This window comes from Sinocyclocheilus rhinocerous, unplaced genomic scaffold (genome assembly GCF_001515625.1).
Source record: "Sinocyclocheilus rhinocerous isolate Xijiao unplaced genomic scaffold, SAMN03320098_v1.1 scaffold323, whole genome shotgun sequence".
NCBI classification, from domain to species: Eukaryota; Metazoa; Chordata; class Actinopteri; order Cypriniformes; family Cyprinidae; genus Sinocyclocheilus; species Sinocyclocheilus rhinocerous.
In genome coordinates this window covers 666731-690200 of record NW_015643640.1, presented here as the reverse complement: position 1 = coordinate 690200, position 23470 = coordinate 666731, and the positions used below count along the sequence as shown (strand labels likewise).

At 37.5% G+C, this 23470-nt stretch overlaps 1 protein-coding gene across 1 annotated transcript in view; it reads left to right on the top strand.

Annotated features, from left to right (window-relative positions):
* The first annotated feature begins 18 nt into the window (after positions 1-18).
* LOC107757615 (lipopolysaccharide-responsive and beige-like anchor protein) overlaps positions 19-23470 on the top strand; it is a 244625-nt gene continuing 221173 nt past the window's right edge. Inside the window, exon 1 of the mRNA XM_016575147.1 lies at positions 19-797. Coding sequence (XP_016430633.1) covers positions 666-797 — 132 coding nt within the window. The 5' untranslated portion in view covers positions 19-665. The remainder of the gene's footprint in view (positions 798-23470) is intronic.

The following is a 23470-nucleotide window of genomic DNA, read 5'->3' as shown; positions in this document are numbered from 1 at the left end:
TTTTGAGTAGCAATTAGGCGGGTTTTGTTGTGAAAACCTGGCAACCCTGAGCTCCACTGTCATGGCGGAGACGGAGCGGAGTAGGAGCTGATTCAGGAAGAGATGGCGCTGTAAAGTGGGTTACCGCTGAAACTTCACTCCAGCAGTTCCCACAGCGAACGAGAGGATTGTCTTCTCTTCGGAGGGATCCCTGAAAGCCAATGTCGGACGTTTCTTGCCTTATATTTTGTAGTTTTTTGCGGCTTATCGGTGCGACTAACGTTACCTGCGCGGAATCTCTTCAGCATCGCTGTTTCCTGTTTGACGCGCAAACACCTCAATGACATTTTTGTTTAAATGTCTTTCCTTTACTAATCCGGTGGAGATCGACAAGCATTGTGTTTCGTATCTAGGCTCACCACAGTGCGGTTTTGTCCTCCTTTTGACAAGTTTATAGCTGTTTTTCTTCTCCACAGTAGAATAATTCCTGTCAGTCAGGTTAGTGACATCAACCGACGCTTCCCGCCGAAATTAACGGATAAACTGGCCGTGAATGGAGACCAGGACCTGTTCTTCACCTCTGTCAACTTAACGAGAGCAATATTTTCCGTACGTTTCCCCATAGTTTAACTCGACGGTAGGGTCAGACAGGTGTCCCACCTGTTCCCCTCTCACCTGTCTCCGTCATGGCGAGCGCAGGTGACAGCGCTGTCGGGATTCCCATCCGAGGAATCCGCATGAAGTTCGCCGTGCTGGCGGGGCTCCTGGAGGCTGGTGAAGTCTCCAACCGGGACATTGTGGAGACGATCTTCAATCTGGTAAGCTGATTAAAGCCTTTAAATAAGGATCTAACGACACCGTGGCGGGACAAGACCAAATGTTTAGACTCTAGCTGCGACTCTAACTATACACTTACAAAGCAGAAAGTGGAGCTGTGTGACCTAATGGTTAAAAGTCTGCTGCTTGGCTCGAATCCCAGTTTGGCTGATGTATGTAACGTTAGTGCCCCCATTGTGTCCTTGATCAAGACACTAATGTCAGGGGACTGAACCTTTAATTAGTGGATAGAAGGACATGTCGTATATTTGATGTGAATAAAGAAATGCAATGTACACGCTCAGAAAATGGTCTCTTTAGGGGTATAACAGCTTGTCTTGTATATACACATTCCCTTTCAGGTCATGATGTATAACTGTATACAATAGCTGGAGTGGAGCAGGTTTATCAACTTATATTTATATGCATTTTATGTATGTAGTATGTTATGCTCAGTGATTAACATATAAATAACCTTTTAGGGACATATAGAGGTACAAAGTCATCCCTTTCATAGTACTGCCCCAGTGACAAGCTGTTGTACCCCTAAAGGTGTAATTACTGAAAATTTTGTCTGACAGTGTATATAACTACCTGTTTTATAGCATGGACTTATACATCCTTAAAAAAAAAAAAAAAAAAGTATATATATTTTTTGGAATCCTAGTATTTTTACGCAAAGGCGTGGAGTTATTTGTGAGACTCTGTTAATATTGTGTGCATTTGTAAAGGTGGGCTCTGTTTTCTGCTGTGTTTCTAGCGATGTGGTGTTGGCTTTAAAGCTTGATCAACCTGTTTCTATACACACTGCTTGTTTTAGATCGTTTTTCCCTGCTCCTGTCATTGCAGACAGTCCTAATGTGAAGCTATTATCCATTAATCTATGATAAAGGATTACAGGGTGTGAGGAAGAAACCTGGGTTGATTTAAATTTTTTAGCAGTGACCTGATATTCACCCTCCTTGAAATGATGGCAGTGCTTTGTCAGCTTTAAACTTGTCTTGCAGTTTCCATGGAGTGTGTATGGTACAAAATCAAATGTAGAGAGCAGAATGTCTCATGTAGCTTTCTTTGGCAGTTCACAGATCACTTCAGCACAGCTCCATGATGTAATAACAGCTCTTCTCTGTTGACCAGCCCCACACACAAGGAAGTCAGTAGCACTTTCTGGAAATTGCACACTTTTTTTCACCTCCCACGTCCACAAGCCAGTTGAAAGCCCCTGTTATACATTAGCTGAGTTTCAAGCATGAGTGAGGGCCTGTATGTGACCCACAATGTAGCTGAAACTGATTGGGAGAGATTTGCTTTGCAGGTCCTGTGGTGTTGAAATGACATTGCAGAATGAATGAATGAGAGGAAGAAGGAAGTAAGAAAGAAACGTGCTGCAACAATGTGCTGATGTAACACAGCTTGAGGCGAAAGGCACACTAGACCTCATAGGTGACATGTAGCCTACATGCACACATTGCTCTAACCTTGCCTCTAATATAAGGCTTTATAATTGAATGCAGTGCCCTTAAATGGATAAGTCACTTCTGTCATCATTTACTCACCCATTTGTTTTTCTAAATCTGTATGAATTTTGATATGTTTAGCAGAATGTATGAGCTGCTCTTGTTTATACAGTGAAAGTGGAAGGGGACCAGGGGCTGTCAGGCCCCAAAAAGGACATAAAGCACCATAAAATAATCAAAAACAGACTGCATTCCATGTCTTTCATATGATAGCTTTGTATGAGGAACAGACTGGTATTTAAGCTAGGGATGTTCATTTCGGTTATTTTTCCCAACCGACGTTCGTTAACCGATTGTTAACCGTTAACCGACAAGATTAAGCCTGTTCATTATCATAATAAAACAGTCAGTCAAACATATGGAAAAAAAACTATTTAGTAAAAAAAAAAAAAATTGTAGTAAAATCGGTGCCGTTAAGTGTTATCACAGTACCGCCGTGATGTTATGCAAAACATTTTGTTTTACGTGGATATTGGAACGCGAGTGAAGTACATAATAAATAATATTTTGGCATTCAAATACATCGCGAATACGGAAACATTTGATTTTGTGTGGAATGAGAGACCCAACGTTGGTTTCAGTTTCGTTTTAGCCTAAATGAATTCGTTTTGGCTTGTCGTTTATATTGCTATAGCTTCTTATATTTTTAATTCTTGTTCTTTTCTAAATACTGTTAATTGAAAGGATTTGTTGTGGAGTGAGGGGAACTAAAATAGCCTAGCTATGTTTACAGTGTTTATTATAATGTTTGTAAACATTTCGCGTCGGCATTAGGCCTATTTCTGAATGAAATAAAAAATGCGACTTGATTTTCCCCCCTAAAAAACAAATATTTTTTTATACACGTTGCGTATTTTAACCATGCAGCAAACCTTTTTAAATATTTTGATAAATTACTGAAAAAATAAATAATTAAATGACTTTTTAAACAGTTTAACTGATTGTATTAATCGGTCAAAATTCTTACGGTCGGTTAACCGGTTAAACGGTTAAAATGAACATCCCTAATTTAAGCCATAAAATTTAACTCTTGAATGACACTTTAAAGGGGTAATATCATGAGGAATCAAATATTCTTTCATCTTTTTGCAAGAGCTTGATATATGACTGTAACACTTTGTTTCAGTTCCCAAAACTTGACGTCATGAACAGAACATTTATTGAAACAAAATTACAAAAATTACTGCATAATGTTTGCAGATTTGTGACGTCACAATTGCATGCAGAGTAATGCAACAAGACTTAATGGACGAGGTTTATGCACTGAAGTTTATTTTTAACAAGGTCTGATCATTTTGCTCTGATCTTATCACCACATTTTAATGCAGCATGTTTGATGAATCTGTCACAAACTACCAAACTGGTGTGACAGCATCACTCAGCACTGATGCTCATTTCATGCATGCAAAGGGGGGTTTCTTAAAGCTGCAGCAACACAAAATGGACCATGTGAGAGAGGGTGCAAACAAATATGATATCAGAAAAATGCATGATATGACCTGTTTAACTTGTTAAACATGATGTATGTTCCTCAGACCAAACAAAACCAGGTCTTTGATTCATCTCCATTTTTTAAAATGTGTACTGTAGCATGAAAACAAAATAATGGGTTGTGCCAGCTTAGTTCGATTTGCTGTTTGAGATGTCCAGCACATAGATAGAAGCACAGTGAAATACAGCATTGCTTACAGCTCAGAGATAGATTCGTCATGCTGTCAGAGTGCACCCATTTAGCGTTAGTCTCTATGAAGAATTTCAAGGGATTAAGAGGGGTTTTGGCAAGAGAAGGCCAGCGTGTGAAAGAATTGAGTGCTGATTGAGTAAATCATGCTGGAGTGCAATAAGTGATTATAAATAAACTCACACTGTCCTCAACTGTAGTATAAGGGAGTAGTAGGCCTATATCTACAGCATGAATGAGTGGTGCACAGGAACTAACAGAGTTGTGGCTTTTACAGCCCAGTAAAGACTTCAGTGTTTTTCTTTTTTTGCGCTGGTACTTTGCATGTCCATGTCACAGTGCACTCAAGAGCAGCTGTCAGATTTTCGAAGTAAAAACTCATTCATTCAATCATTCATTCATTTTCTTCATAGGGAAATTGATTTTTAACAATAACTGATAAACCTTTCAAGATGTACGTGTTGTGAGCTCCGAGGTTGTTATTAGGTTGTACATGCTTTCGTTGAACCCATCTGTTTGCATTAATTCAACTTATTTTTAAAAGAATCGTTTAATAGTGGAATTTGTGGTGAAAACTACATTACCCATGATGCTGTAAAGAAAATTCCACCAATCAGAGAGTCCCAGCGAGCATAGCATGCCAAACGAGATCTGCCCATTCCCATGAAACACCGCAAATGTAATCAAGTCGATCTCCCTATGCTCTCCAAATACTAGTTGTGATTCTCCTCATAGATGGCTGGCTTGTTCACTGCTTTAACAAAGACTTCCCTGTGGGAAAAATGAAGGGAAAAAATATTTCCAGAACCAATGCTGCTGAAAAAGTGGGCGGGCACTAATGCACTGTATTATCTGCCTAACTTGCTTTCTCTGCTATTCATTTACAGTTGTTTGAGTCTCAGATCAAAGATCACTGCCTGAATAATCTCCTTCAACAGAGAAAAAGCACAAAGCAAACTCGCAAAGAGAGCAACACTCTTGTTTTGACAATATGTCATTTGTAAATCTGCACAAGGTTTGTTAAAGCATAAATGTGTCCTCCGCTCATTAAAGCCCACTTATTCTTGTTCAAACACACTCTAGAAGCTCATTGAAACAGCATCATATCTTGTGCCTCCGTCAGTCTCGGGGGACTGAGTGTGGTTTGGTAGCGAAGCACCTGGGATAGCCTGAGGTGAGGGCTTAACAAACAGGCATGTGACCTGTCTTTGTTGCCATGGAAACCCGGAGAGCAGGTGACCAGCCTGCTCTCACCTGTCCATACAGGTCTTAACATGTAGAATGTGATTCCCAATTCAGACTTGTTTCCTACCGTGCTGTCGTAATATTCCTAGCTTTTGTTTTAGAGATGCTTGAATCTGGCAGTACTAAAGTACCTGTACTTTGCTACTTTTGGTACTAGTAAGTCAGTATTGAAATGTAAAAAAAAAAATTATACCTGCCTTTCTGCAGTACCGATAGAACAGAGATCTTTGAGTAGATCTTTGCATTGTCTTGGAGTGCAAATGCAAACTGATAGCCACTTGTTCTGTAATGTGTTTCTTTGTTGTGAAACAGACTTTTCACTTGACCTTTTTAAAGAAATGTTTACTTAATTGAAAATTATTTGAAGACTAAATACTAATGTTTTTGTTTATTTATTATTATCATTAATAATTAACTAATTTTATTTTCAATTAGTTATAGAAAAAAAGTGAAGTAGTTCCATTAGTTTTTGGATGCTGAAATTGGTACCGAGAACAGTGAAATTTTACTGGTGTTGTTTTAGACTAATGAAATTTTGGTATCTTGACAACACACACAGTCAGCCTTGTCATATTGCATTGGATGGATTCATTTGTCTCTTGCGCCCTCTCTGTCTCATTTGTTTGCTTTATCCAAGAACAACACATCCCTCTCTGTTTTCTAATAAATATTTTATCACTCCTCCCTGGATTTGGTTACCTCAGCAGATATAGATGCAGAAGATTGTAACCGAAACCGCACCTTCATCCGAATGTCAGGTGCTGGTAGGAGTAGCACTTTTAAGCTTTCTGTAATGGTGAGGCTCCTCTAATGGGACTTGGATTAATGGAACTGGCCTCAGATCAGTGCATGCTGTTTTTCAAGGCTGTGGTTCTTTTAAATCGAGGTTGTTATGTTGTTTTCACTGCTAGGCTCCATATGGAGGGAATCTCACCACTTTGATTGTTTTTTCTGTTTCTTGCTCATATGTGGGCTTCATAGATGGAAAGGGTCTTCCTATGGGGTATCATTAATGAAATGAATTTCTGCAATATGGGGTGTCAGCTTTAAATAGAAATATCTGCCCATTACATCACTTGCAACACACATACATATCACCATAACTCTTTTTTTTCTGTCTGTGCTTTCAACAGATGTAACAGATGCTTTCATCAGATATATATATACATATACGTGTGTGTGTGTGTGTGTGTGTGTGTGTGTGTGTGTATAAAAAATCTAGTTAAACTGTCGCTGTGGTAGGAATCATCTGAATCATTATTCCTACAGTGTCCCACAAAATGATGCAGAATGGACACATGGGTAATGCCCAGATTTATGAGTCTTGGCGCAGAGTATGTGCAGTTATAGTTATGTGTGTAACAATCATAGATAATACATAAACATTACCTTTATAGCATCTTCTAGTACACAGGTTTTCGCTGTCATCAGTGATCAAGTTTGCTAAATGCACCCACACAAACCAAACTCCATCTGTGACCTTTGGTTTTAAAGTATGTCACAAACAATTTCAATGATTCAAAAGATTTTGTGGTTTTTAAGGAGGATGCCTACACTCACCAGGAAAGTGAGTAGGAAAACAAAGTTTGTAAAGAGTGAACTAAAGCTCCATAAAAGGATGTCAGGAGTGCTCTGAACAGAGACTGAAAAGGCTTGTGGGTTTTCTGTTGCTGTGGAGGTGGATGGAGGTGTCTGCTTTCTGCTTTGCCTTTCCAGTCTGTTCCTTTATATGGCCAGTGGTGGATCAGATACTGCAGTCTTACAGCTTCAACCTCATTGTGTACTGACAAACACACACAGCCCTGAGGATTGAGTGTCCATCAGCTGCTTGTGTTTTCTGTTTTCTGCTTGACTAAAGGGTGTTTGTGTATGTGACACAGAGTGTGTGTCTCTGTGTCTTATTGCACTAGACAAACAAGCTGTTCTTACTTTAATGCACAGTGACAAGCCTTTGCGGACAGTAAGCACTAACCTTTCTTTTCTCAGCAGAATTTGTATCACTAATACAGATTTCCTCAACCTGCCAGCAGTCAACTCTACTTTAAAGCACAGTAAACAATGCCTATATTTCACGAAGTTCATTCTGTTTGCTGGATTAGCTTTTGCCAACTGCAAGCCTATTTTTCTATACTGTATATGCATTACTGTGCAATTATATTAACCTAACAAAGAAATATAACCTGTGGCAAGGTTCTGTTACTGTTTGGAGAAAATAAAATAAAAAAACAAATAATATTCTGCTATATTCATCTACAATAGAGCTCTTCAGCTGATGACTCATGGCCCAACTCTAGTCTGTTTATAAAATTTTTAACAGCGATTGATTTTTATGAAATCACAGTGTTGCCTGAAACATGAATGCACCCTTTGCTCAGCAATAAGTTCAGAAGCATTTGGCACTTAACATTTCTCAACAAAGCAGAAAAAGCATGTTTAAGCTTTTTTTGCCCATAGCTGAGCTGCCGTTCAACAACTGAGACGTAGCAATTGTACACTGTAATAAAACAAAAATCTTAAATTCAGTTTGATCAAAATTAAGGTAATTAAAAGTCTTAAGTGGTATAACAAACGTCTTAACTATCATTTTAAGAAGTCTTAAATTTGGAGGTTGAAAATCAGAAATTGCAATACAACCTAATGTGATTATTAAGCTTCAAAAGGGTTTTGTGTGTTCTACAGGTTTGTGGTTTCAGAGCAGTTCGCAATCAGTGAATACTGTTGATGAATTATGACAGTGTTTACTTCATGGTTTCTATATTGTAATATGTTGTAGATGGTTGTAAGTGTGCATAGTTTAGCTCCCTCATCTTTTTGAATGAGCATTTGGTGGAATTCTGTTGGTCTAACATGAGTTTTAATGTAGGTTCAAATACTTCATATTCAGAAGTATTTGTGACTCGAAAATTCCCATAAACTGGAAAATATGTAGTTGTTATTTTTTTACAGTGTATGTGCAGATTAGATGTGTGCATACAATTGTAATTAATAGCATCAGACAAATCTTCAAATGTAGAAAAAAAATGGGCCAATGCAGTTGATAAAATGGTATATTAGACAGTTATGCATATTGATACAGTGAGAAAAAAAAGTGTTTAAGTTTTGGAGATGGCAATGTTTAAAAAATAAAAGTAATTAAGTGGCACAACTTAAAACTACTGTTTAGGGGCATTTTGCTTGTGATTAATGTCGCTTTGTATTGTTTTTTCTGTAAACAGAGTTGTTCCTCTTTTCTGTTTGTCACAGTAAGGAAGGATATAGTGAGAAGTTTCCTGTGCACATTAAATATAGCCTAAATATTAGTCAGTACACAGGCCAGGCCTGACAGTATACCATATACTTTTGTCACTGGCATGTTAGACTTAATGGCCTTTTTAAAATGATTTGTTTGAATGATTATAACAGTGGAAACCTAGAGATGAAGAGCCAGGTAATTGTGGGAAGTCCCGGTAGAGTTTGGCTGGAATGTGCACCTGAGAAGTGTATTGGAAGGGATGAAATTGAGTGTTGAGGGACAGTCATGAAAGCATGTCTATCTGCTTACACAGAATGAATGCTTTGTTCATCTGAGTGTGCCACCGTATCCGCTCCTGCAGGGGCCTCTTGTGAGAAAACAGGACAGAATATGCAGGGAAATGTCTTTTATATTTCAATACTTATCCAAAGATTATGGCCCAATAGGAAGTGGCATTGGCAAATGCAAGTTTCTCAGAAAGGATTCCTTATATAAATATTACGTCACATTGATAACATTTTATTTCACTCTCTAGAGGATATCTGTGTCATTTTGTTTCTGTTTTCTGTGTTTCCTGCAGCACAGTGACAGAAAAAAAATACATGAGAAATGTTTTCTCTTTCACTTTGGGTTTGTGCACCAAGAACATCAAAGTCCAGTGGTCTGGTTGAAGTCAGGGTATATATGTGTGTGTGACTTATGTCTAGTGTTTAACTGCATAGTTTCAGACTTGCCATTTTGACCAATCCAAGAACATCAAAGTCCAGTGGTCTGGTTGAAGTCAGGGTATATGTGTGTGTGTGACTTATGTCTAGTGTTTAACTGCATAGTTTCAGACTTGCCATTTTGACCAATATATATATAACTTTGCAAAAAATAACACATAAAATAGTCAAATAAACACATATAATGGGATAAAATCTTCCCATTTCCTACTTTCTGATTGACTTTTATGCATGAGAGCTAATAGCCTTCTACATACCAGGACACAGAAGAAAGCTCTGAATAAGCCTCTTTAAGGAATGCAGTTGCTGCTCAGCTTGTAGGTTTGGGTTATGCATTTGACTAATGTCTCTCTAAAGCATATTTTATTAGACTGTTTTTTTGGATGACATTAATATGAATATACAACATACATGGAAGCTGACATGGTGTTCCAAATCACAAATAAACCGACAAGAGAATTGTGAATTCATCAGACTAGCTTCTCCTTTCTTCCCTGTGGAAATGTATATATCAGGATACAGAAGCCATTGTTGATTTCCTGTGAGGTTATGCTAGAAACTCTGTTTTTTTCTGATTATACTTCAAAACGTTTGCTGAGCACATTAATGAGCTCCTCTTTAACTCATTTGGCTCATTCCTCATATCTTTTAGAGGAGTTCATGACTGTAACTGTAGCACAGTCTCATAATGTGTAGCACATCTAAAGGAATTAGACTGTTTTTTTGGATGACATTAATATGAATATACAACATACATGGAAGCTGACAGTTCGTTCCAAATCACAAATAAACCGACAAGAGAATTGTGAATTCATCAGACTAGCTTCTCCTTTCTTCCCTGTGGAAATGTATATATCAGGATACAGAAGCCATTGTTGATTTCCTGTGAGGTTATGCTAGAAACTCTCTGTTTTTTTCTGATTATACTTCAAAAAGTTTGCTGAGCACATTAATGAGCTCCTCTTTAACTCATTTGGCTCATTCCTCATATCTTTTAGAGGAGTTCATGACTGTAACTGTAGCACAGTCTCATAATGTGTAGCACATCTAAAGGAGTTGGGCTTAATTTCTTTCTGACTGCACTGGAAATTAGACAATAGGCTCAATGGAAAAAGCTGCCGGCTCCAAAAGTAGCTCACTGAGTTATAGTAATTGTGATACAGGCCTACCCTTGTTGAACTTCTTAAGCTGTGATTACTAAGGCTATGTACAGGAGAGAGATACACACTGCTACAGGAAATATAACAGACAAAGGCTGGATGGAGAGGAGGGAAGTGGCTTTGAATGTGGGGTGTTGTAGAAATCGTCTAAATGTTGTATATTAAAAGAGAACAAACATCATCCTTTAAAAAACGAGTGAATATCTGTCAGTTGTCACTCAGGCACCTTTTTCCCAAGACAACAAACATTTGGGAGTTTTTAATTACATGAATACCTGTAATATTTCATGATATAACATTTTTTAAATGTCAAATTTAATACTACAGCAAAAACTGAACACACTGTCTTGTCCTTCTGTCCTCTCTAGTGTTTGAGAGGGGTATTTAAAAATTTAGCACAGAGCCATGCAAATACTCCGATCTGGATTGTATATATTCTCTAAGAATATTGCCATAATGCATAATTAATTGTGTACAATCGATGTACTCTAGCTGAATCTGTTTAGCAATGCACAGAGACCCCTTTATTCCTGCAAATCAAAATGATACACATTGGAAATGAGTAAATGTTTATTTAGTTATTTATAATTTTTTGTTAAACTTTATTTATTTATTTGCTCAGCTTAATGTCAAGTGTTTTATTTTTCTAAGGTAATATTATTGTAAATTCACCTGCTCATTACTAGTTTAGGTGTGGTTGTAAACCCTAAACTATGTGCTTTATAAATAGATTTTCTTACTCTTCTCTGAGCACAGAAACGCTGCTCTGCTTGGATGTGTGTGTTGGAAGAAGTAAAATATATATAAAGCAGTGTATGCTGCTTGTTGTGTGTTGGTTCTTACTAATGGTGTTTCTTTTGTATCTTGTTTTTGAATCTTTATGATCAATATTACAAACAAACAGAGATTTATTGTGTTAACATACCATCCATAAAAGCAGCATACAGCTGATGAAGCATTTTTGTTTACTCGTTTCCCATCTGTCTCATGGCCTGTATTTAACTACAGCAACCAACTTGTTGTGCCAATTCTGTTAAATATCTATACTGTCCACACAAAAACAGACATTCTGGGTTTAATCTAATGGAAAATCTTGTTTTCATCTGTTGAGTTGATTTGAATGTTCTTGTACCATCTGTTTAAAATCCTGAATTGCATGAGTGCAGTAGACAGATCAACAGGTCATAATCTGAATTTAAATAGGCCTTCATTATGGGAAGTGCAATGAAATTTGGTACAATGGCTGATTGTAGCTCAGATATTTAGTGGAAGCATAAAATTAGTACAGCTACAACATGAAAAGGGGAGATGTGTAGCACTGCAACTCGGAGCGTTTTTAGAAATAAATTATTTTATTTATTAATTTGGTTCTGCTGCGTGTCATCAACAACAGATGCAAAATGGGTTAAAACATGCTTTTTTGGCAATACCGGTGTATGTCGCTTAAACAATGTTCGGAACGCGACACTGTTTGAAAGGGGTCCCTTTTCACTGTTGCACTGTGGTGAGGGAACAGCTGTATGTGTTACTAAGCGTGAAAGTTCCGAAACTATATGTAGCCACCGCCCCTGCCATCAGCTCCCGTGCTATTATTATTATTATTATTATTATATTTGTATATTAATATATTAGAATAATAAAACATAATAAATAAAAAATATATATAAAATGCTGTAATATAATACCAAATTTATATTTCTATATATACACTTGAATATATAAATATATATATAGTATATAAATATACAATTTATTATTATATTATATTATATTCAGAAATATTTTATTTTTAATATTTTATCACACACACACGCACCCATACACACACACACTCACACACACACACACACACACACACACACACACATATGTCTGGTTTGCTATCCTTGTCAGAGTGCTCACGGGTCTTTCATCCAGCATACAGTGGTGTTGTGCATTTTGACCAGTTTATGGGAAAGGTATTCTTAAAATGCATTCAAAATTCTGAATAATTTGTAATTTATAATTATTCACGGTATTTAGAAGTGCCCACGATAACAATATCGTGCATATTCATTACCGTGATATATCGCATTACCGAATACCGGCACAAGTCTATACACAGTACAGTAATAAAATTTTTCACAGACTTGTTTAAACAATAAATATAAGCAACACATTATTCAATGGATTTGAATTTTGCATTTACTTCTAGATTTATATTTTAAGTTGCTCAAGCAAGTGGCAAAACATTTAAACTACTTTTCTTACGTTATCACAAACTTACCATTGACAGAAATAGTCAGCTCTACTGCCTTTTCTTTTGCATTTAAATCTTTATTTCAAGCAATCCTGTGGTTAATAAAGAACTTTGTTTTCCTATCTGCACGAGTGCCATCTATTATTGCCTTGTTTATATACAAGTGCTCTTTCCCTTTAAACCTAGCCAAAAAGCCATGTGTTGACTGTGAAACACAGTAGACTTTAATTATATTGATGTGACACTGCCTCGACTGTGCAAGTGACAATTCCTGTGTCAGCTGTGCAGCTTGCAGCTTGCTTAGACAGACGCGATGTGTGGTGATTTGATGCCATTTGCGTATTTTGAGAGAGAAAGAGAGAGCGCGCGCGCGCGCGAGTGGTGATTCACTCACACTGTTTGTGAAATTACGTCTCACACAAGGTTTTCAAATTACTTTATAAGTTATTTAATGAAGAAATATGAAGGTGGACGCACCGCTCCTGGAACGCACTGCTGGACCGCAACCGTGTGCAGCGAACGCTGTAATCCGTTAACTTGAGTGCGGAAAAAATATGCACCACGTAGGCCTATGCACTGCAAAAAGAATAATGTGAATTTGGCATTATGTGTGTGCGCTGCGAGTGTGCATGAGCTGAATGATTAAACACTGGCAAGAATTAAAAAGTATTGCAATTTATAAACTTTAGTGACGATGTGACACTGCCTCGATTGTGCAAGTGACAATTCCTGTGTCAACTGTGCAGCGTGCAGCTCGCTTATAGACAGACGCCATGTGGTGATTTGAAGCCATTTGCGTATTTTGAGAGAGAAAGATAGCGCGCGAGTGGTGATTCACTCACACTGTTTGTGAAATTATGTCTCACACAAGGTTTTCAAATTACTTTGTAAGTTATTTAATGAAGAAATATGAAGGTGAGTACCTCACCTTCAGCATTCTAATTATTTCACCCGTGCCGGACAGAAACTGAGACGGTGCCGCTGCATGTCGTGCCAAACCTCTCACGGCAGCGTCATCAGCTTGAGATCGTTTTTTTTTAGATCGGCCTTTTTAGAGACCGCCGATCAATCATCCCAACGTGATTATCGGCCGATAGTGATCGGTAGCCGATCAATCGGAGCACCCCTAGTGCAAACCTTAGTAAATCCCCTTGCGTGATTCATTGAAATACTCTCCCTTAAATTTTGTATGTGAAAGGGAAACTACTGCAAATGCATATGCAGTGAGTTCAGCCGCAAAAATAGCTGTGCCTTTTCATTGCTAATTTTTCACTGCATGGCTTTAGTAAATCCTGACAGTAGTTTTTTTTAATGGCAAAAGAGGGTTTGCCCATGTGCAAGCTGTTAGGAAATTTAGCCCTTTGTTTATAATTTGTCAGTTAAGCTAAAGTTTATGTCATGCAGTTACTGGCATCTGGCACACATGATGTTGCATTGACTCTCTTTGACAATTCCCTGTATTTATAGAACTCTAGTCTAATGTGCAGGACAATCGTAAGGCTCTTAAGCCCAGCTCACATTGATAGCAATGAAATTTCATTTCTGTTTGTTGCTAGCAGGAGTTCCTTGATTGCAGTACCAACTGAATCAAGGGCGGATCACTGAGAATTCAGACAGTGGGAGTGACTGTGTTGCTGCTCATTTGCTTCAAGTTGGACTTTGCTCAACCTTGTCACGTCGCCAACGGTCTCTGTCACTTATGTCGCTGGAAATTGCCAAGTGGATTACCTAATGAATGACTGTTCTTTTTAGGCATGTGACATTATCATGTTTTCATATCATGATAATTGCCGAAACGTTAATCATGGTATTGAATTACATTATAAACACAGATTGAATAGTTAAACTTTAGTGTTCCTCTTACAAGTATATATTTTTTTCAATATAAAAATATCCCATAAAACTCCTACAAATGCATATGCAGTGAGTTCAGTGGCAAAAAAAGATGTGCCTTTTCATTGCTAATTTTGCATGTCTTTAGTAAATCCTTACTGTAGTTTTTTTTTAATGGCAAAAGAGGGTTTGCCCATGTGCAAGCTGTTAGTAAATCTAGCCCTTTGTTTATAATTTGTCAATTAAGCCAACGTTTATGTCATGCAGTTACTGGCATGTTTGACTTCCTTTGTTTTTTCATGACCAGCTGGTGTCAAACACAAAGCCTTGCAGCACTGCTTTGTGTACAGGGTTAACTGGGGTAACTGCTTAAAAACGGGGTATTTCAGAGAGTGAATCAGCATTTCCATTCATCCCATAATGCAGGATACAGTATACAGTGCTGTAAATTTTAACTGGTTGACGGTAAAGAAGCTAATGTGCATTTGAAAAACTATTTGAATAAAGCTAGAATTATTGACAGCAATTGCAAAAGTGCCCACAATAACAGTTCATAATGTTCAGTCACGTCACGTGAATACAGTGCATGTGCATGTTCATTACCAAATAAAGCAAAATGCAAATATTGCTTAAAAAAATGTGTAAACATTTGTGGTGTTCTTTAATGTCTCAGATACATAGTACACTAGTGGAGAGAGAGAGAGACTTCTGTTAGTGGAAGCCAAGTCACCATGTGATGTTTCTGTGGGGATGCTGGCAGTGTGTACAGTGGCAGCACTGCTTGCCTTTGCTGGAGGCATCACAGCCATTCAGCCGTGTGTTTCATGAACAAACCAACCCTCGCAAGAGACGCCATGACTCGTTAGTAACCATCAGATTAGCATGCACAGCAGGATGTGTCCTGTTTCCTCACACAAACATGCACACACAAACTCATACCAACAGGACAGTCAAGTCTTAACTGTGCACATTAATTCAATTGTTACATTTATTTTAGAACTGAATGTGTTTTTGATGCAATATGCTAACTCGTTTTTCAGAACGGACTGGAATATTATCATTTGAAACATCATGTCCCAAACATCATGTCCCGTAATTTCCCAGAGAGCCATAAACTGTGTTAACTGATCTATTGATCTAGCACAGATGAAAAGTCCTGAAAGAGCGGACCTTACTGTTAAATCAGATATGGTGTACTGCATGATAAAATGAGATAATGATCTATAATGTAAATGGGCTACAGTGAGATGCAGGTCACTGCTCATACACACTAAACTCAACAAGCATCCAGTGATCTGCTCATTCACTTCTAAATGATGTCTGGTTTTCTATTATGACCAAGGTCCACTCCACAGTTCTCGGATGCATTTCATTGGCTGAGCTTGCGTGTTCACCTGTCTGTGACTTTAATGTGAAGGTTTGGTCAGCCTTTCATTTGATGTTGTGGTTAGAGGCAGAGGTTATAAAACATGAACTGAACACTTGCTCTATGCTCTACAATATGTTCTGCCTCCGATACAACCTCATGTATACTGAAATGATGGGGTCGGGATTTTTATTATTTCCTCTGGTAACAATAATATGTAACTTCATGAGTCAAGAAAGATAAAAAAAAACCCTTTTTTTTCCTTCTTTTTTTCTGGCTATTATTTAATGCTTTAAAAAAAAATAATGAAAAACTAGTACTAGCAAGAAATAAATATTACACGTATAAATGAAGCTGCAGCCTTTTCAAATTTTTTTCTACGTCCCAGAAATACTATCACCATTGAAATATGGGGAATGCAGCATCAGTGGGGGTACATCGGTTGTACAGTTAATAAAAGTGCATTATGAGTATAAAAGAGTGAAGTATATTTAATTGTTTTCTCCGAATTTTTACAGCACTACAGAAGGGCTGCCATCATACGATGAGAATGTACTATATAAGGTTCATTCAATTTGAAGGGCACTACGAACGCCATAGAGTGAAGTAAAGTGAAGTAAAGTGGGAAATTTAACCACCAGTCACTGCGTATCACTCCGGCACTGAAAGAAGTTAAGGCAATGAAAATGTGTTGAGACTCTGGCGTTATTATTAAGTTTAATTAGTCACAGGTGTTGTTTGTGTGCAGTTGTTCAAGTGTAAAGTATGCTAGAGCCAACAGTTACAATGCAACTATCGTTGATTATGGCTAAATTAGATTAAAAGACGTAAGAAAAGCGTAATTTATACAAAATTATATCATCATACGTCAAACTTCTCTAATATGTGTGATTTGAGTTTTGTTTGTGATTTAAATTGCAGGATGCAGTTTGAACACATTTTGTCAAGTGAAGTGAATTTCAACTGATATTCCATGCTCAAGAAATGGGGAGCAGGGACCCTGCCAATGGCAACACAGCTTTTGAGAATTATGTGTTATTTTTGTGTTATTAAAATGTTTTTTTTCTCTCCAAATTATCTTACTTTAATACACTGCTAAAACCTTCTCCTTCTTTTGAATGTTATAAACATCTTAACTTTCAGTCCTCAAGCCTATATTTTTGTTTTTTGGAAAAATTGTGAAAGACCTTTTGAGCTTCTCTGTGTTGTTTTTAATAAGCTTCTCTTTACTAATGTGGGGAAATGCTGTGAACTCCACAAAACCCCAGTGCTTTTTATTACAAAAATGTTTGGAAGAACTCGAATGCGAAAATAAAGTGAAACTGAAGCGCTTTGTGGTCCCAACGCATGTTAAAAGCGAACCACATCGCAGACATGAAGCGAAGGGACTTTTACCAAACTCAAAGCTTCAAAAATTCAAAGTGTGGAGCATGCACATACTGTGATTAGCTCTGATGCTTCTGAAAACGCTGTATTATGAGCCCCATGTGTACATGCAGTAGTAGGACAGAATAAAGGGGAGCCCTTACGCTTTGAAGCATGCAGCGCAAACAGACTGTATTTAAACTGCAGACTTTTAAAGCTCACACGACCATATCATGGTTTCAATTATTATGTGATTAATTGGGCGCCTGTAGTCCTCCTCTGCTTTGTGCAGTTAAAATCACATCATTGCCTGTAGTAGCAATGCTCCATGCATCTTTTAGGGGGGTGACTGTGGTGCATTGGTGATTAAAACAGCAGCCAGCTGTGGAACCTGCTTACACGACTCTTGGGATAAAGGAAACTGTAGCAACAACACTCCATATACTCTCTCTATTTCAGGAAGTAGAAACAGAGCAAACCATCTCCACTAAACAATAGAGCTTGTTGTATGCATGGGAAATGTCAGAAATTCCAACCATAGCAAGACAATACATTGGACGGTGGTGTTCACTTGTCATGCAATGGGTTCATCTTAAACAGCTTACACAGAACAACTTTCTGATTGTGAGGCATCACACATTATATTTAACATTACGAGTCTTTGAATGAAATTGTAGAAACCTAAATATTCTAGTGATGCCAGCCACTTCGAAGTATCAGATCACTTTCTGATTTGGCTGAAAATAAATAGTTGTGCGCAATCTGTATTCTATATATAGAGAGCAGATGGTGTTAAAGGAACTGCTTGATTTTATTTTCTCTTGATCTTTTCTCACTGTACACAGCAGTTAACTGGGTGCAAATTCCCTCCAGTGCCTGATGTGTTTTGTGTATTGAAGAGCAGTGACACGCCTTCAGAAAAGATCAGATGCTTCATAAGTAGAATTTTCTAGTTTAACTATGATTTATCTTGCTGAACATGAGTGAGTGAACTTAACCACACTTCATGTCCTGAAGTGTTTGTTACAGTGAAGTACATGACTATTTAGTAGTGTGCTGTCTACTTTAAATTAACCTTGTGAACAGTTATGATTAAGCTGTTATAGGAAAAAATGATAACTGCTGTGTAATCTACATTTCACTGTATTCTGACACTGATTTCTCTGTCTTATATCTATAGGATGTGCATAGAGAGAGATAGAGTGGACTAAAGGTGCAGTCACATTTACTGTTGTTCGGCATCTTTTCAGTAGTAATCCATATGATCCAGAACTTTGCGTAAAGGTGAAAGATTTCCCCACGCAGGTTTCGTAACAGGTTCAGCACAGTACTGCAATACGGTTGTCAGATTTTGTGCTCAATACACTTGTGTTCATAAAGCATTTTGGTTTTAATGAGTGTGACAACCGCAACCAATAACCAAACTGACACCAATATTCAGGACTCACAACCACATTATCTGCAAACACACACTGATTGATAAAACATTGGTTAAGGTACAAGTTAACCAAATGATTAATTGACTAATCAGAAAATAATCAATAGATTATTTCCCACAATTATCTGTAAAATTAATTTTTACATTAATATTAGTAGGTTAATGCTGGGTTGTTTCAACCCAACATTGGGTCAAATATGGACTAACCCAACTGTTGGGTTAAATTTTTACATTAAATTTTTAACCCAAAAGTTGGGTTAGTCCATATTTGACCCAATGTTGGGTTGAAACAACCCAGCATTTTTTAGAGTGTGGTATAGTGTTGAAAGCAGAACTGTGGTTCACAGCATGTACCACAGCATGAATGAACCATGCTTAACCACTGTTCACAGTTTTACTGTTTACTGTGTTATTTACACTGGTGTAGTCTTTGTTGCTTGTTTAAGTTGTGTCATGTGGTGGAAATAGCAGCTCTGTCCCTGTGTGGTTACCATTGTCATAGTAGTGTGGATAATAGTTGGATGCTAAAGACCTCACACAATGAATCTTTTTATTCTGCAGAGATTTTTTTGCCGGGCAAATATTTCATGAATTTAAAGCAGAACTGATGAACCAACTGCTTTTCCACTAAAAGTTTTCACACTGTGGTTTCTCATATCTTGCATGGCATTATTACTGTGAGAGATATTCACTCTATATAATTGAGAGAAAACAATGCAGCTTTGCCCAATTATCCATGTGGCCCAATGGAGATTTGATGATATATTGTACTGTATGCGAACTACAATTACTTTGCCTTTGACAAAATACAATATTTTCAAATTATTAGTATTTGTCGCCAACTCTAATTGGGTGGACCTGCCATCATTCAGTATGAACCAGTGCCTCTCTCTGGCCCTTATGTGGCCTCGTCCCTGATGTGTGTGTGTGTGTGTGTGTGTGTGTGTTTGTGTTAGGCTTATGTGCTATTTATACAAGCTCCAAAACAACTTTGACCACCTCCTTGCTGTTGTCCTCTGCAGTTTTAAAATGCTATTTTTAGCTCCACATGCAGCACAAACATTATATTCAAATATACTATGGGCTCTGCTATCCAAATGTGACCTACTAAATCTACATGCCAAACCCCATTCAATATTCTCTTTCCGCGCTACTGATCTAATTCTTCATTGGTTCATACTTGTAAACATTATAAACCACAATAAACTATTTAAAATGAAAATTAAACTCATAGAGCTATATAGAGGTACTGTAAACCCTGCCTTTCCTATGTATCGGACGTGTGTCTACGCCCTGCTAATGAGGAAAGTTTCCTGTTGGCTGTTTTCCGCTTCCACTCTGATGCTTCATTTAGCAGCCTCACAGAGACCTGAGGCCGATTGCTGTATTAGATAGTGACTATTAAATACAGACTTTAACATTACCCCTATCAGTGCAAATGATGAGGAGTTGAGCGTTCTGCCACAGCTGATAGCAGGGTCAGTCTGAGTAATGATTAGATTAGAGCCAGCCCATCAACTCATCTGAGGAATGAACAGTGATTACAGAAATCCTCTGCTCCTGTGATAAAGGAATGCACATCTGTTTAAAGAAGGACAGTAGATTTACAAGCTTTCAAAAGTAGCAGGACGTTTAAAGTCATGATGCTAGCTATGGGGAAATTAATAAATAGCCTAAATAAAATGTATAAATGTGTATAGATGTAAAATATGTTGTAAACATTATTATAGTGCAGTTAGTTAAAAAACAGAAAATATAATGCAAGTAATCATGCCCTCTAACCCGTATATAAATTCACGATTCAAGCTTGATGTACCATCGTCATGTTGTTGCAGACAATGTGGCTCTTCGAACCACACTTATTGAGAGCAGGCGGCACAGAATAAGTTCACACAGGATGTGTTCTTGTTTTCAAAAACCGCCAGACGAAGTATGATGGGGGTGTCTCGTAACGTAATAAGGTATGAAACAGAAATACACCATTGTTGCTGAGGTCTAGCCTTGAGCAAACAGCTGATTGGTTTGTAACTATTGAACATTGTGAAATATGCAGTTTAAAAAAAAAAAAATTTTACTGATTTTTTTTTGTTGCCATTTTTGTTGATAGACACAGTAATAAGAGACAAGGAGGTACATGTACATTTACATGTACAAAATGTAAATTTCAAGTAGTTTTGTTTTTATTTTTTAAGGTGAGGTGTATACAGTTACAAAAGCATGATATTTTTCCACTTTCAAGCATGATGTTTTCTTGTGCTCAGTAAAAGTATAAGAAGAGCCATTAAAGACTGTGTAGCTGATTCACTTTTGAAAAACAAACAAACAAGTTTTGTACTTTGAATTTGCTCAGTTGACTGACTCTTAATATGCTTGGTTGACCAACCAAAATAAGTCCCACTGACCCATTAGTAGTGCTGTAGGCTGATGTCACTGTAACTAATGCTAATGTCTAGAAAGTGAACTGAAAGAGTGCAAAAGGAAGGTAGATTGTATAGAGCTCTGCTACCATTTAGTGAACTAGAATCAGTCAATTGCAGTAATCAACATCTTTGTTCATAGTCATTTAGAGAATTAGCAGAATTTAATCCATTAGATCTGCTAGTGCTAGTTACATTTATAATTGTGTGAGTGTGTTTGTTTGTTTAAAATTACATCATCGTCTTTTCATTTCATGTAAAATGCTTTTTTAAAATAGTTTTCACACTTTGTAGATTAGACGTAGACATGTGGGGGCGTGTTAGAACGAGCCGTTTTAGGTAGGTGTGGCTGACTCTTAACTTTAATAAAGAATATCTCTTTGGATTTGAGACTTTAGTCTTTGTAACTTTACAGATCTTCTTTATGCACCAAGAGCTTGTAACACTCCAAAGAGAAAGGAAAAATTGAAATCGCATCATATGACCCCTTTAAAGATGATACACTTTGTTCTGATCAATGATAGGCTTTCTTTTCTTTATTTCATCATAAATCACTTCTAAAAACAGCAGGAAGTACATGTTTACTTCAGGGGAAGCCGATGGAGCTTTCACTCGTGCTTGGGGAAAACCAAAGGCAGGGACTTGAATGTTAAACTCATTAGACTTGCAAATTTGAAAAATGTAAATGCTTCTCTGGCAATTGTCTGGTGTATGCTGAAGATTATGCCCTCACATTTTCAGCCTAAACAGATTTTCTCATAAATTTGCTCTTGATTCCCTCTCATTCTCTGTTCTGTCGTCTCTGTAGTTTTGTCCTTCTCTGGCTCACATTCAGAGGAATCACAGTGGTCACATTAAAGGGATGCTCCACCCAAAAATTCTCTCATCTTTTACAGTACTCACCCTTATGACGTCCCTGATGTGTTTGATATTTTTCTTTAGATAAACAGAAAGAAAGATTTTTTCATAAATGATCTATATTATCATAATGTTTCGAAAACCACACAAATTAAAGAGAGAATGATGGTAATCAATACGACCCCAAGTTAATGTATCAATGTCTTCTGTGAAATTCTATGTCAGCACATTGTAAGCGTGTTCTGAGCACTGAGGCGCTTACATCAGGCTTTACAATGTCTTGTATGGGAACTCATGAATCCGTCTATGACAGTTGGCCGGAAGTTATGGTTTATAGTGTAAATATTCGTATTCTCTCACACAGCTATCGTTTTGCTTCAGTAGACATTGATTCATCAACTGAGGTTGTGTGGATTACCATTGTACTCGCTTTGTGTGGTTTTTGATGCGTCAACTTTGGGGGTCCCATTCACTTGCATTATATGGACTCAAAGAGATGCATTATTTTTCTGAAAATCTTTTTTTGTGTTCATCTGAAGGAAGTCATATACATCTAGGACGGCATGAGGGTGAGTAAATGATGAGAAAATTTCATTTTAGGATGGAGTATCCCTTTATCTGGCCTTGGTTGTCCAAAGAAAATAAACATGACTAATGAGAGAGAGACTATAGTTTCAGTTCTGGCGACTAATTAATCTATTTGTAATGGTTTTATTAAAGGTGACCTGAAGTGTGTACTTCCTCTTCAGATTACCTGATGCGCTGCAGCAGATAATGATTTATGAATCAATGAAAATACATATTGTCCTTGTTGGTGCTATTGAAAGTAGCTAGGTCATTTGCTGTTGTGTCTTTTCATTAAAAATCCTGTGGTAAAAACAGGAAATTAGTTTAATAAAGAGCCTTTCGATAAGTGCTTAAGATCGAGCCTGACTTTCAATTTTGAACAACACTGCTCTTTCCAATTGCTTTATGTTTCCCAGCACTAGGGTTGGGAATCGAAAATCGATTCCGATTCCAGAATCGGATACTTAAGGTCAGGAATCGGATACTTGTTGTCAAATTAAAATTTCGATTCCGCCTATCGATTCCTATGCGCTTTTTTTTCTTCATCTGTGAGGACCGGACCTAGCGATCTGCCAGGACCTTGCTCGCTAATCTAAGCGCTCCAAAGTTTGGCTACATTAGTGATCAGAAGTCAAAAAAGCTAAGTATAATATCTGTGATAACTATACATGTTGCAAGAGAGGTGTCACCACCAACATGACAAAGCACTTTCATTTAATAGATCGTTAAAGATCGCAAACACAATTCACACACCAACGTGATTCTGTTCCTAAATTACAATGATTTGTCTGTTTCATTCCTCAACCTTTGACGTGCCGATCAATGTTGTGATCACTTGGTTCGTCCGTGCAGCGTACGATCACACCAGTGTGATTTGAACATTTAAATTTGCATTCACGCTGCCATTGACCTAAAGAGAGCAGCTGTCAATAATGAAACAGCTTCACAGTCTTTTCAGACACACAGTATCATTGTTTCTGTTACAAACATTACAATCACAGAAGTACTGGGATAAAAGTTTATAGTTCAGAT